General features: G+C 43.8%; 1 protein-coding gene across 4 annotated transcripts in view; it reads left to right on the top strand.

Annotated features, from left to right (window-relative positions):
• The window catches only part of PPP1R1A (protein phosphatase 1 regulatory inhibitor subunit 1A), a 94,587-nt gene that overhangs the window by 63,748 nt on the left and 16,600 nt on the right, over positions 1-14,239 (top strand). For all 4 annotated transcript variants that reach the window (XR_015747819.1, XR_015747818.1, XM_026673877.2 and 1 more), the window contains exon 3: positions 13,960-13,997. Coding sequence is in view for 2 of the 4 variants with exons in the window: in XM_026673877.2 (XP_026529662.1) it covers positions 13,960-13,997 (38 nt within the window). In the remaining 2 variants the exon portion in view is untranslated. The remainder of the gene's footprint in view (positions 1-13,959; positions 13,998-14,239) is intronic.

Here is a 14,239-nt window from a genome sequence, read left to right as displayed (position 1 = left end):
TTAGCCACCCTAATATCCTTTTCAGAAACATAATAGAAAAGAATCCTTAATCTGTCTCCCTCCCTTCCTCTCTCAAATCTCCTCGCATGGAAATCTCCTGTCTTCCAGTCACTGCAGTTGCAGGTGTATTTTATTAGGAAGGAGCAAGAACCTTCATGGATAGATGAGAAGTAACAAGGGTGTGTGATCCGATGGGGCTACTGTCTCCTCAATGGCCTTTTCTGTCTCCCCTTCGTTATGGGGTTGCAGTGTTCTGGATTTCACCTGAAGCTGACTCCTGCTGAAATAGGTTTCCTGACCATCTTGGACCCTTGTTTAATAACAATAGCAATAGCATTTATATACTGCTTCATAGTGCTTTACAGCAGGGGTGTCAAACTCAAGGCCCGCGAGCCGAATCCAGTGCTTAGATTTGGCTCACTGGGCCTCCCTGGAAACAGCGAAGGATTGGCCTGCGGTGCCTCTGCCAGCGCAAACGGAACTCAGGAGAGTCACATGTGGCCCTCAGTGGCTCTGTTTTCGGCCATGACAGCCTCCTGCAGCCCTCTGCCGATGAAAACGGAGTGTGGGAGAGCATGCTCTTTTTTCACTGGCAGAGGGCTGCAGGAGGCTGTCATGGCCAAAAATGGAGCCTGTGGGTGGGCCGCGTGTAGCCTCTCCGAGCTCTGTTTTTGCTGGCAGACGGCTGCAGGAGGCTGTTGCAGCCGAAAATGGAGCCCAGGAAGGCCAAGTGAGGTTGAGCTGGCTACACCTACCCTGGCCACACACACACCCGCCCCTCCGAGGTCAAACACAACCCTGATGTGGCCCTCAATGAAATTGAGTGGGACACCACTACTTTACAGCATTCTTTAAGCAGTTTACAGAGTCAACATATGCCCCCCCTAACAATCTGGGCCCTCATTTTTACTGACCTCGGAAGGATGGAAAGTTGACTCAATTTTGAGTCAGTCAGGATCAAACTCCTGGCAGTGGATAGAATTAGCCTGTAATACTGCACTCTGACCACTATGCCACCAGGGCTAAATTATCTCTCGTGCTCTGAAGTAAAAACCGATCATTGTAATGCACATTCTAATACAGGTAATCCTTGACTCACGACCACAATTGAACCAAAATCTTTGTGGCTGAGACAGTTGTTAAGTGAATTTTACCCCATTTTACAAACTTGCTTGCCATGGATGTTAAATGAATCACTGCTGTTATTAGTAACTCAGTTGTTCAGTGAATCTCACTTTCCCCATTGACTTTGCTTCTCAGAAGGCCACAAAAGATGATCACATGACCCAAGGACACTGCAACCATCATAAATATAATCAGTTGCCAAGCATCTGAATTTTGATCACATGACCATGGGGTTGCGACAACGGTTGTAAGTGGATAAAAAAGTCATCTCAGTTTTTCAGTACCGTTGTAATCTCCGGTCCGCAGAAAAACGTCTCTGCATGGAACCAGTCCCTGGTGCCTGAAAGGTTGGGGGCCACTGACCTACTTCATGGCCCGTTTGTGCCTTTGATTCAGAGCTGGTATTCAGCAGGTTCTGACCAGTTCTGGAGAACCAGTAGTGGAAATTTTGAGTAGTTCGGACAACTGGCAAATACCACCTTTGACTGGAGATTTTACAGTATCCTTCCCCTGCCCCGCCCACCAAGCCTCACCCACAGAACCGGTAGTCAAAAAAAAAATTGAATCCCACCCCTGGGACATTCCACAAGATGTCACACCCCTTGCCAAAGGAAGACACCTGCAATTCTGCAGCAGGCAGGATTGTATCAGTAGAAGAGATAGGAATAAAAATAAGACTAATGGATATATATATATATATATATCTCCTGAGAGGAAACCTGACTGTAGATATATTTTTATCCTCAATCAGTTATGGCTTTTAAATGGAATTTTGGAACAGTGCCAGCGTGATAAGTAAATTGCTTGATGCTCAGACTGCAGAATAACTCTTCCACCACCTGCTCACACCTACGTTTCCCCAGTGATTTGATTCCAGGTTGCCTTTAGATCTGGGCATTTAGTCTTTTCAGTGAAGTGATCTCTCTGTCATTCCCTTAGCTGAGCATGTAGCAGTCTAGCGGTTCTAATCATTTCTGAATGCTGTGATGTTCCCAGATCTGTGGCCTACTCTAGCTATGGGGTAAGATAGCAATCACACAGTAGGTGGTACAATTCTGGAGGGGAATCTTGGTTGCTCCTGTTGGTGGTTTTCAACATCCCAGAACACCCTTTCCCAAACAAGCCTCCTCCAGACCTGTAGGTTTACAATTATCACCATCCCCAGCGCTGGGAATGGGAGCCCACAGCGAGGAGAAATGACAGTGGCTTTTGGGTGAAGGACCTATGATGTCCAAGAAACCTGCAGTTGTTAGGCGACAAGCAAGTTCTAACTTTAGCATCAGAGTGTGTGCTAAGAACCCTGAAGTCATACTTCTGTCAATCTCTCAGGATGATAAGAAGGTACTTCTAAAAGTCTGTTTTTAAGTCACCTTAAGTTTCTCATGTGGAGCTACAGTATATCCAGAGATTGAGGGGGTGGGTGGGAATTGGCATCTTGTACATCTAAACTCAGTTTAATGGTTAAAGGTGATCTAAATCCAGCATACTGGTGAAGGTTGCTGAGTTAGCAAGCTCCAGCTCATATTAGATGCACTCACGTCTTAACTGCAATATTTCTTCGTGTCACAGCCAAGTATCTGTAGGGGAGTTATCTGAATTTAAACCTGATATTTAGTGTCCTGCCCTCTGAGAGAACAGGTTTTAGTCTTCTTTTTTTAAAGACATATTTTGGAGTGTGCTTTTACATTGCTTTTAATAATCCTCAAACAAGGTTTCCTGCTTGAGTAGGGGGTTGAACTGGAAGACCTCTAACATCCCTTCCAACTCTGTTACTCTGTTATATCCAGATCCTTCAATCCAGCTTTTTAGCTGCCGCTCCCCTGATCATTCTTTCTCTGAATCTGTTCAACTTTCTGTGAATCCTTGCTCAAGTAAAGGGCCTAGAACCCTTTTAGAGCAATGGTCCCCAACCTTTTTTGTACCACGGCCCGGTACAAATGATCCACGGATCGGTACCGGCATCAGCACGCACGACCAAGGCAAAGCGAGCCAAGCGACCGGCTGGCCAGCCGTCCCCCGCTTCTCCCCGCCACCTTCAACTCCTCCTTTGTACCTTCTCGCGGTCGATGGGCTTTTCGGGCTCTTTCTTAATCTCCTCCTGAGTAGCACGAGACTTTACCACCATCGGGACGGCTCTTCATTCGAAGCCGCCCCCCCCCTTGACGAAACTAAGGCGCGAGGATTCCTTCAGCACCCAAACAACGCTTTCCAAACGACGACAAGCTCACCCGGAAGCACTTTCTCAAGCGCCGTCGAAACAAGATGGTGGTGCCCAAGCAAAATAGGCGGCCCGGTACAAAATGATCCACGGACTGGTACCGGTCTGGGGCCTGGTGGTTGGGGACCTCTGTTTTAGAGTATTAAGTTATGTTTCCCAATGTTGTGTTCCCTGAAAACTTGACCAGTATTCACCTTTACCTTTTCATCCAAATCATTAAAAGAACATACCGAAGACCAAAAGACTCAGCACTGATTTTTGTGGCACTCAACAATATATAGAATAGAATAGAATTCTTTATTGGCCAAGTGAGGAGTAGTAAAAAAAAATTGAATCCCACCACTGAACCAGTCATAAGTTGACTATTGTCTGTAATGTGCATCATTTGAATAAGATTTTTGAATTATGTCTATTAGGGATGCTAGCTGATCAAACAATGGGATAACGGTAATCAGCAAAATTTATTCTTAACAATTTCTTGCTGTCTTCTGTTTATTAACATATCATCTTCAGATGCTCTCTAAAGAGACCTACTATACGCCCTTCCCAGGTATCATTGTCTGTTTGGTTTGCAGCTTGCTGGATCATCTCTTTTCCCTTTTTACAAATAGAAATAATATCTGCTCTTTCCTTTCCATCTGTTTTACCAGTTCTCCAAACTTTCTCAGAAATGATACATAAAAGTTCAGTCAGAAGCATTTGTTAAGTTAAGTTTCTTGCCAGAGTTGTAAAAGTGCATCATTGCAGTGGCTCGCTTAGTAACACGTTTGTTAAGTGAATCTGGCTTCCCCCATTGACTTTGCTTGTCAGAAGGTTGAGCACTTCCGGTTGCGCTTCCGTTGTGTTGGAACGGAATCTGCAATCGTGCATGGTTTCGCTCTGTGCTCTGTGTTGGAGGGTCCCGATTGGGACCGGAACCACCTTGTAGGAGTGATGAAGAAAGGGGGACTGCCTGGCAAGTTGAGGGGAGCCACATCTCCCCTCCCTGACAAGGAAACCCCCCCTGAAGAAGGTCACAAAAGGGGATCACGTGACCCTGGGACACTGCAACCGTCATAAATATGAGTCAGTGGCCCAGCATCCAAATTTTGATCACGTGACCATGGCGACATGCAATAGTCATAAGTCTGAAAAATGGTCACAGGTCATTTTTTTTCAGAGCCGTTGCAACTACGATCACTCAACGAACTGTTAGTAAGTCGAGGTAGCTACCTATACTCTTCCTGAGACAATGGATCTAGTCAGAATACATTTATTGTCATTCCTCATGGTTGAGCGCAGTGGTTAGAGTGCAATACTGCAGGCTACTTCTGCTGACTTCCGGCTGCTTGTAATTTGACAGTTCGAATCTCACCAGGCTCCAGGTTGACTCAGCCTTCCATCCTTCCGAGGTGGGTAAAATGAGGACCCAGATTGTTGGGGGGCAATAGGCTGATTCCGTAAACCGCTTACAGAGGGATGTAAAGCACTGTGAAGCGGTATATAAGTCTAAGTGCTATTGCTATTGTGAGTCATCAACTGCCATAACCAGCTATCCCAAAACTCTTGAGAGGAAATACAAGGGCTGGTTCTGAGCCATTCATTTTCAGAGCATGTCATTGGCAACAGCATTGAAGGGAGCCAGCACAAGTCTTGTAGGCGTATTTTGAAAGTTATATTGTCCTTATTTTAATCATTTAAATGCAGGGCTACCTAACTAACAGCTACAAACATTATTTTTTAATCCTGGAAGAAATGCCCTTTTGAGAACAAAATTGCAAGGGTTGGCTGAGGCCATATCCAAAACCCAGCTACTATTTAGGTTATACCTGCTGGGCAATTTATCTGTCATGCATCTGAAGCCAAAGTCTTTGTGCTGCACACAACAGGCTGCCGAGGGGGGGGGGGGAAATGTTGCGCTCCCACCTGCAAACAACACAGGCATTGGCATCATACTGGGTTTTTTTTTCCCTTTTCTTTTTTTAACTTACTGCCTCACACACACACACACACACACACACACACACACACACACTGCCTCCTTCTGCCAGCAGGCACCTGTGTTTGATCTTTAAATGGAGCAGAGATTGTTTGAGAGCCATTCCAGACCTTCTCTTCTATTGCTGCCGGCCCCTCCCGTCTTTGCTCCCATCGCATCGCCATGACGTAAAGGTGGATCTCAGACAGGGGAGGCGGAGGAACAATATATGTCTCTTTTTTGGCAAGCAATAACCTAAAGTTGAAGTCAGATTCCTGATTATTTCTTGGAATAAAAGAATAAAAGGCAAGGCAAGGCGGAACTATTTGTAAGACTATTGGAGAGCTCACATTATTGCCATTACCATGATGTGCCACACTGATGCAGTGGTTAGAATGCAGTACTGCAGGCTATTTCTGCTGACTGCTGGCTGCCTGCAATTTGGCAGTTCAAATCTCACCAGGCTCAAGGTTGACTCAGCCTTCCGTCCTTCTGAGATGGATAAAATGAGGACCCAGATTGGTGCGGGGCAAGATGCTGATTCTGTAAACCACTTAGAGAGGGCTGTAAAGCACTGGGAAGCGGTATATAAGTCTTAAGTGGTATTGCTATTGCTATCGTGTGTGTGTGTGTGTGTGTGTGTGTGTGTGTGACTACATATATTTTCCTCCTCCTTTGCCCAGGGAGTGACAGGATAGTTGTATTAAAAGAAAGAGAGGGAGAGGGGGAGTGACAAGTCTGCAGAAATTTGTTCTAGTCCTTAGACATCAAAAACTAGCTGGGTGATTTGGGGCCAGTCAGTTTTCTCAGCCACATCATAGGGTTGTTGTGGGGAAAGTAGGAGGAGGAAGGAGTAGTAGTCCTGTTTGCCACCTTGAGGTATTAGTTAAAATAATAAAGGCAGGATAAAAATGTGTCAAAAAAGTACAAAATTGGCTGTTCCTTGTAAGGTTAGCAAATGTCTTCTCTCCGACCTGTCCTTCTCAGAGCAAATGTACAACTTCAAAAAAAACAAAAAACCCACCCCGATTTGTTTTATAACATTGAAATATTAAAACATACAGGCACAAACATATGTACCTGAAATATAACAAATAAAGAAAGGAGATTCCCTGAAATGTGGGGATAGCGGGCTCCTACCAGATCTTTTTACACACTTGTCATCATTGTTACTGTTCAGCTAAATCTGGTTTGTGGGTTTGATGTTCAGAAAAAGAAGAAGCATTAAGAAAAGACGTGGATTGTCCAAAGAGATAGGATTAAACCTGTTGGAATCTCTCCATATTTAAAAGATCCCTTCCCCTTTCTTGTTCCAATACTAAATCTATAAGTGAGCAGGTAACAACAACAACAACCTCATCCAAAAAGCTTCATTGGTTCTGGCTAATGACAAGATGTCTGCAAAGAAATATGATCCTTCCAACACCCGCCTCCATCCTGCCCGAATTAACCCTTTCATCACCCCCACCATCCTTGCCAGAACCGATGAAGCTTCTTGGACGAGAAACAAAATGGCCATCTTCTTCTTCCTCGGGGCAAAACCCCCCCCCCATCCCCCCATCTGGTTGCCTTTTGAAAAAGCACCTTTGAGACAACCTGGATGACTGAGAATCTCCACAGACATTTTTTTTAAAGGTGTGTGAACTGCATTTCCCTTTGATTTTGATTTTTCCAATTTGGCCCACACTGCCCTTTTAGCTGCTTCTTCTATTACCCTTGGCATGTTTTAGAAAACTTTTTAAACATGTTTTGGCCATAGCAGGTGGCAGCACCTAGCCAACCTTGATTGCTTTAAAAAATAATAATAAGTGAAGGAGACCACCAGGAGATTTCAAAGCTGTAGACTAGATTGGAAAGTCAAAACAAATCCCCTGGAAGAAAGAAATGGAAGACTACTTCCACCTTGTTCCAAACAAACCCCTTCCATGGATGAATGAATCCATGTAAGTTGCCAAAAGGCAAAATGGATGTTCTACCATGCTTGGCTGAAAGTCACAGAAGAATGTGATTTTTGGGGGGGAGGGGGGCAGTGTCACAATATACTGAAGCTGCTACTGACTTTTGAACTGATTCTGACATCTTACAGGGCTGGATTGTTAAGTGTGTATAGCTTATTGTTAAAATGGATGGTCGCAACTCCCAAGGATTCCATTTGAAGGCAGTCTTCTCTTGCCCCAAGTTCCAACCTTTCTCTTAATTTAGCATATTGTCCACCAGACTGATTTACTTAAAAGTGGCATTTGGAGCTCGGAACTACTAGCTGCTTTGGGAAGAATCAAGAAGGGGGAGCCTGGCAGTCCGGCAGAATTCTAGTTCCCATGGTAACATCCTGGTATGTTTCCTGGGTGACAGACATGCTCCAAATTAGGTACCTTTTTAGAGAGTGTAGAATACGCTGGGTTGTGTTTCAGTGTTTGCTGCCTAGCTTTTGAGAGCAAAAGGAAGGCTTTTTAAGAGGAACACTTCTCAACCGTCATCACCACTCCTTTTAAACAAAAGCCCATTTTTGTTTTTAAGGCATTTCAGATATTGTTTGGACTTTGTTCTGCTTCTTTGGCTCAGTTTTTTTTTTAATTTTAATAACTTAGGGTCATCATCGTCCTGGGAAAAGTCATATCAGGGGGTCTGCATATCAGGTTATGATGTTAACAAGATGACATCATGGTGATTCATAATCAGTCAAGAATCTGTAGGTTGATGTCACTGAGGACAAGTGGAATAGCTTTCAGAAGCTTTGTCCTGCTTCTCACTGTACAAGTATGATGTTTATCTTCACATTAAGAGAGTTTTTGGAATATGAAATATAGTCTTCTTCTTTTTTTTGCTGTTGATTTAGCAAATAAATATATGGACAGCTATGGAGATCTTTTCAGCAACCATCATTTTACATACATATAATTCCTTCAATGTCCATCGGGGTATTCACAGGGTGTCTGTGTCAAAACAATCAATGTAGCAACTATGTTTGCAAACTTAAGGTCCTGCCTGTTTTATGAGTCCATACGCAAGGCATATAAGATCCAAGCCCCATCCTTTTTATGTGAGACATTCATATAAAGTATATAAAAAGGAGTGGGATTTTGATCACAGTCAAAAACTTCGTCTCTCTCCCCCCCTCCCTCTCCCTCTCCCTCTCCCTCACACACATACACACTATTTCGCTCTTTTTTTTCTTTTTTTCTCTCTCACACATATTCTCTCTCTCACACATACACATTCTTCTGTCTTTCTCACTCACACATATTTGTCCCTCTCTTTCTTTTTCTCTCTCTCACGCACACATATTCTTTCTCTTTCTCTCTCACACATTAGTTTTTCTTTCTTTCTATCTCTCACATATTCTTTCTCTTTCTTTCACATACACACATTCTTTCTCTCTCTCTCTTTCTCACATACACATATTATTTGCCCCCCCCCCTTCTCTCTCTCTCTCACACACACACACATATACACCACTGCAGATGCCCCTGAAGTTTCTATGGTTTCAGGCTGTTTTACATAATTTAACTGGGAGCACAATTATAAATTGTAACGATTTCTCCCTGGAGAGATACTATTCTGTGGCAGCTGCAATTAGATAATGCCTGTTTTCAAGTATTGTGGGTAAATAAAATGGTAGCTGCCTAGTTTATCAAGAAACTCTGCTTTTTCCTGCAGTGGTTTGAGGAAAAAAAAACAAAAGAAGAAGAAACAAGAGCTTTAAAAACAATAATGAATAATGCAACAAAAGAGGACTACTGTATACTATTTATGTACTACTGCAACTCCCTTGTCTGCTTGTCACCTTCAACTGAGTGAAGGTGACAATTTTTGAATCCAGGCATACCGCAAATATGCTAACTTAACATTAACGTGTCCCAAAACCATTACTCCCACAAGATTGAAATTTCAAGGATCTTTAGCCCAGTTGCATTGGCAAAGTTGTGGCCACTGCCATGCCATCATGCCATCCTGCAATACTGCTTTTTTTTTTTTAATAGCAGTGGTCACTTTATTCCTCCTTTCCAGTGCTCCCTGCCAACTTCCCACAAGCTGAGTCAATGGGGAAATTGGCAGGTGATTGGAACTCGCTCCTGTTCTCACTCTTTAAAATATATATATATATATATATATATATATATATATATATATATATATATATATATATATATATATATATATATATATATATATATATATATATATATATATATATATATATACCCTGACTGTGGTTAATCTGCTCCTCTGTTTAGATAAGGGAATATCTCCGAAGCAATGAGCCAAGGGGTCAAGGGTTGCCTAGTCAAATCGAAACCTGTTTACCTATAAAACGTGGGAGAGGGAATTATGCAAACTCCTGCTACTGTCAAACTAACCCTAATACAAGAGGCTAACTAACTCTAATACAAAATGTCTCCAACATTTTGAGAACGTGGTCTTGGTTTGGGGCTTCCAGATCAGGGCTGCAAAGACCACCAGATGATCACTAAGAGATACAGACAATAACTCCCTGCTGTAGCATGGTAGTCATCCAGCTTTTGACTGCCCAGATAGCCCTTAGCGTTTCACAGTGCTTTCCAGTCCTCTCTAAGCAGTTTACAGAGTCAGCCTATTGCCCCAAACAATCTGGGTCCTCATCCCAGCTCAGGCGAATTCAGCTGCATGGACCTGAGAAAGGTTCAGAAATATTTGTTGCTTGTTTACAGGGATTATTGAACCCTGGGATTTAAACCTGGACATTTAAACTCCGGTGAGTTCTGATAAACATTAACCTCTTGTTTCCTTTTCACAATTTGGAGCACTTCCGCCTAGCTACCAGCTCCATCCTTGAAATTTTCCACACCGAACACAGGTCTCCTCCTTTCCGTTTTGGCAAAGTTGGAGATGATTCCTGAGCTCACCAGCACTTTCTCCAGCCTCCTAAAAGACAGGGGTGAAAAAGTTACCCTCCGAGTGCGAGACCCGTATCCTGGCTTCATCCCCACATTTGGTCTTGCATTGGGGGGGGGCGGAGTAAAAGTAAAATAGCTGATCTGCCTGCAAAAAGTCTAGTAGAAGGAGACCGTTTGGTTGGGGGGGGGGGGTGGACTAGATAAGGTCCTATAAGGTCCCTTCCAACTCTGATTATCTGTTATACCGCGGGGCTCCAAGGATGTCACAGTTGGGAAGTGGAGATTGGCCAGACATCCTGCCAATTATCACCTGGTCCACCTCCAAGACCCTCTTTTAGCTTTAGTTCAGCTGCCAATTGGAGCAATGGTTGCTTTGACTGCCTGAGGACAGCAAGGTATTAATCCTGTGGCATGGTGCCAGTCCAGAGCAGGCCCCATGGGGGAAGGGCTTTGGAAATGGTTCTGGATAGGTTTTGAAATTTCAGACCATCTTTCAGCCACGAATCGGATCAAAAGATTTAAATCTGGAGATGGTTAATTTCACCCGATTAAGATACCACTTATCTTATGACTGGTCGCTTAGCGACCATTCAAAGTGATGAGAGACACACACACCCCTAAAGCTACTTATGACCCACCTTTGAAGATCCAGCGTCCTCCCCCACCCACATTCACATGTTTGCACTTTGGGTGCTTGGCAACCACTCCACATTTACAGTTATCTGCAGCATCCCACATCCCACGACCATATGACCATTTTGCCGGAAGCTGACGTTTGCTTCCAGTTTCTGGCAAAAGCCACTCTATAGTGAACATTTATGACCACTGCAAAAAGTTGCAATATCAGGTCTGATCACATGGTGATCCACTTAACAACTGTCATTAGTGGTGCCAGTTGCAGGTCGTAACTTGAGAACTACCTGTGGTGCATCACCATCTCGTCAGAAGCCTTGAGACCCTTCCTGGTTGAAAGGTTGAGCCGATGACATCGCCATTTCCCAGGAGACGCCCAGTTGGGGTCTCCTTTCATGTCCCCAGCAGGAGCTAGAGCAAAGGATGGGAGTTCACCCTCCCCACAGCAGCACACGGGTCTCAAACACAGGCTTACTAATCTCCAACTCAGCATCCTAACTATGAGAGTCACTGTATTCTGTGTCTACCTGTAAAGAGAAGCAGGCTGTTGTATTGATTCTCAAGTGCTGACCTCAGGCTTGAGAGACCTTGGTTCCAATCCATCCTCTGCCAGGGGGAAAATTTAGGCAAGTCGGTTTTGTTCCACCCAGCCTCCCTTACAGGGAGGCAAAATGGGAAGAGAGAGGTTTTCTTATATATGTCACTTTTGAGCTCCAGGAAGAAAGGCCGGCAGTAAATCAAACAAATAATAAATAACCTGATTTGTTCCCCTCCCCTTTTAGCCTTTGACTACGCCTCTCCTTGTACCCCACTCGACTTCTCTCCTTGCTCTTTTGTCTTCTAAGGTAACATTCATGCTATACTTCTAGTTCCTCTGGATAAAACAGGCAAGCCAGTAATACCAGCTCGGTTGTAAAAAGAGGGGAGGAAAGGGTGATCAGCCAGTTAAAAAAAAAAAAACCCCACAGCATTCAGCTACCTGCAGAAACTAGATTATACCATTGTTCCTGAGGTCTCCTTCTGGGAAGAGCTAACGATTTAGCCAAGGCTCTTTACCGCTGTACCTCAAACGGCCGTTTGTTCTATTGGCAATAAAAGGGTTTATCACCATGGAAAGCTTCACATGCTCAATTTCTGCAGGACCAGTTGGCTCACCTTACCCATAACAGAGCTGACAACTAATAAAACAATGATAAAACTCCATCGTAATGTAATAAATGACTCAAACGTGGAGGTGCTGCCCGTAATGATATGCCGCAGTCGGCATAAGTCATCCTAAAGATCTCAAAGCGCAGCGTAATCAAGCACGACAGGCACTTTGACAAATAAAATCACAGGCTCCCGGCAGGGATCCAGCAAATTGCAGAGGCCGGTGCTTAAGCGGCAGGATTGTGGAAAAAAGCCTCAGGTGTTTTTCCAGGCAGCATCTGACCGGGGCTTTCTGTATGTGCTCCACAACACCTGCTGTCTTGTCCGGCCCTTTGTGAGCCAAGCCAACTTTGGGATCCCTGGGGGAAAGGATCACGGGCTGCAGTTGAGCAGGAGGATAGGACAAGCTATTCATCGGTGGGCCAGAATTGAAGTTTTGCCCCATTTTTAATACTTGAAGCTTCTGGAAAACCTGCTTGTCTTACTCTAGCTTTTGGGCTACGGTCTACTGAGATGGAGCAAACATCAAGATTGTAGGGTTATTTTGTTATTGTTAAGTTGGGGTGGAAAACAGCCACAATTGGCATTTCAAGATGGCCGAGGGCTGCAAAGGGGAACAACATCAAATATACGGGCAAGGCTAGGGTTAGGGGAAGATTCTTGGGGTGTCTTAAAGGTGGCGTGTGCCTATTTGAGGGCTTACAGAATGGGTCTTCGACAATTCACCATGCCCAACTTGACACGGCCATCTCACCATGGCTAACTTGCCAGAGCCAACTTGCCATGGCCATTTCGCCACAGGACAATTCACTGCTGAACAAGAGCTACACTAATAACAAAGCAATGGTGGAATAAAATCATTAAAGAAAGGATGCAAGAAGAAGGACAGAATGAAATGTAAATGGCAAAAATAAAAAATATTTTTTTAACTTATTTTAAATAATTAAATAGAATTGTTAAATTATCCCACAGCAAGTTGACCATGGCAAGTTCTCCTGCAGCGAGTTGGCCATGATGACTTGGCTGCAGCAAGTTGGCCATGGCAAGTTATCCATTCCCTTACAAAACAGCTGACATCTGTCTCCAAGTGGCAGTAAGGATGGCCATCAGTTTTCAGCTGTCCTGATCAGGAGGGGCCTTAAGGGCTATAGGAAAGGTCTTTGGCTGGTAGTAACTCTGAGGCTGTAGATTGTATGTCCTTGCTTACTGTAGCCACAGATTCAGGATACAGTATAGCCTTACCCTTTACCCCAAAACCTTTCCAGATGTGTTTTTCCTCCATGATATTTCTTATTTATCTTAACAATTGCATAGAAAGAACTTATCAGACACAGACAGACAGACGACAGACTCAGTGGATGCCAAATCCAATCTAAACATCTGGCTGACTGGGTGACCAACCCTAATAATAATAGAAATATATGAAAAATACACACACAAAATACCTACAGCTACCTAAGTAAACCAGTGAACTCTCCAGCAAGGCTAAATCTTAGCAATGTTGTTTAATGATAATCAATGGGATGGATCGTCCAGCACATTGAAGGGTCCCAGGTAATGCAGAAAGAAGCCCAAAGGAGAAGTGCAGAAGTTGGCGCTTGCCATCTCAAGCATCCCTTGAGTCACATATGGGAACAGCCTCTATCTACTCTATACTGTAATAACAAGTGCATCGCACATCAGGCTAGAAATCGAGAGATTGTGAATTCTAGTCCTGCCTTAGCCATGAAAGCCAGCTCTGGGTGACCTCTCTCTCTCAGGCAAACTCACCTCACAGGGTTGTTGTTGTGGGGGGAAACAGGAGAATATATTCGCCGCCTTGAGCTTCTTGTAGAAATAATAAAGATGGAATACAAATAAATAAAATCCAGGGAGACAGTGAAAATATATTTCTGTTGCAAAAATAACCCAGAGTTCTAAGATTTGGTGTGTTGGCTTTACCATGCCTTTAACTTATTGTCCTTCCTGTCTTTTCCTTCTCTGTCCCTGTTTTTTCACCCTAGAAATTGATGAAGACCGGATCCCCAACCCGCTTCTGAAGGTATATACACTCCTGCTGTTCTCAGACTTGAACCATAGAGTCAATGTATGCATTTAGCAGAATAATGTAGTAATACACAAAAGCCATCCAGGATGATAATAGGGGAATACATTTCATGTATGAATGGACACACTTCCCATAAAAAAAGTGTTTACTGAGAAGTAAAACTAAGAATGCCAGGAACACCAAAGCGCTAGTTCTTAGAGTGCCACACACAAAGCTTTCATTGGACTGGAATGAGT

The sequence above is a fragment of the Notechis scutatus genome, chromosome 2 (genome assembly GCF_049901735.1).
Source record: "Notechis scutatus isolate UNSWTSFEM ecotype Mainland chromosome 2, rNotScu1.2, whole genome shotgun sequence".
Lineage (NCBI taxonomy): Eukaryota > Metazoa > Chordata > Lepidosauria > Squamata > Elapidae > Notechis > Notechis scutatus.
This window is presented reverse-complemented; position numbering and strand designations above follow the sequence as displayed.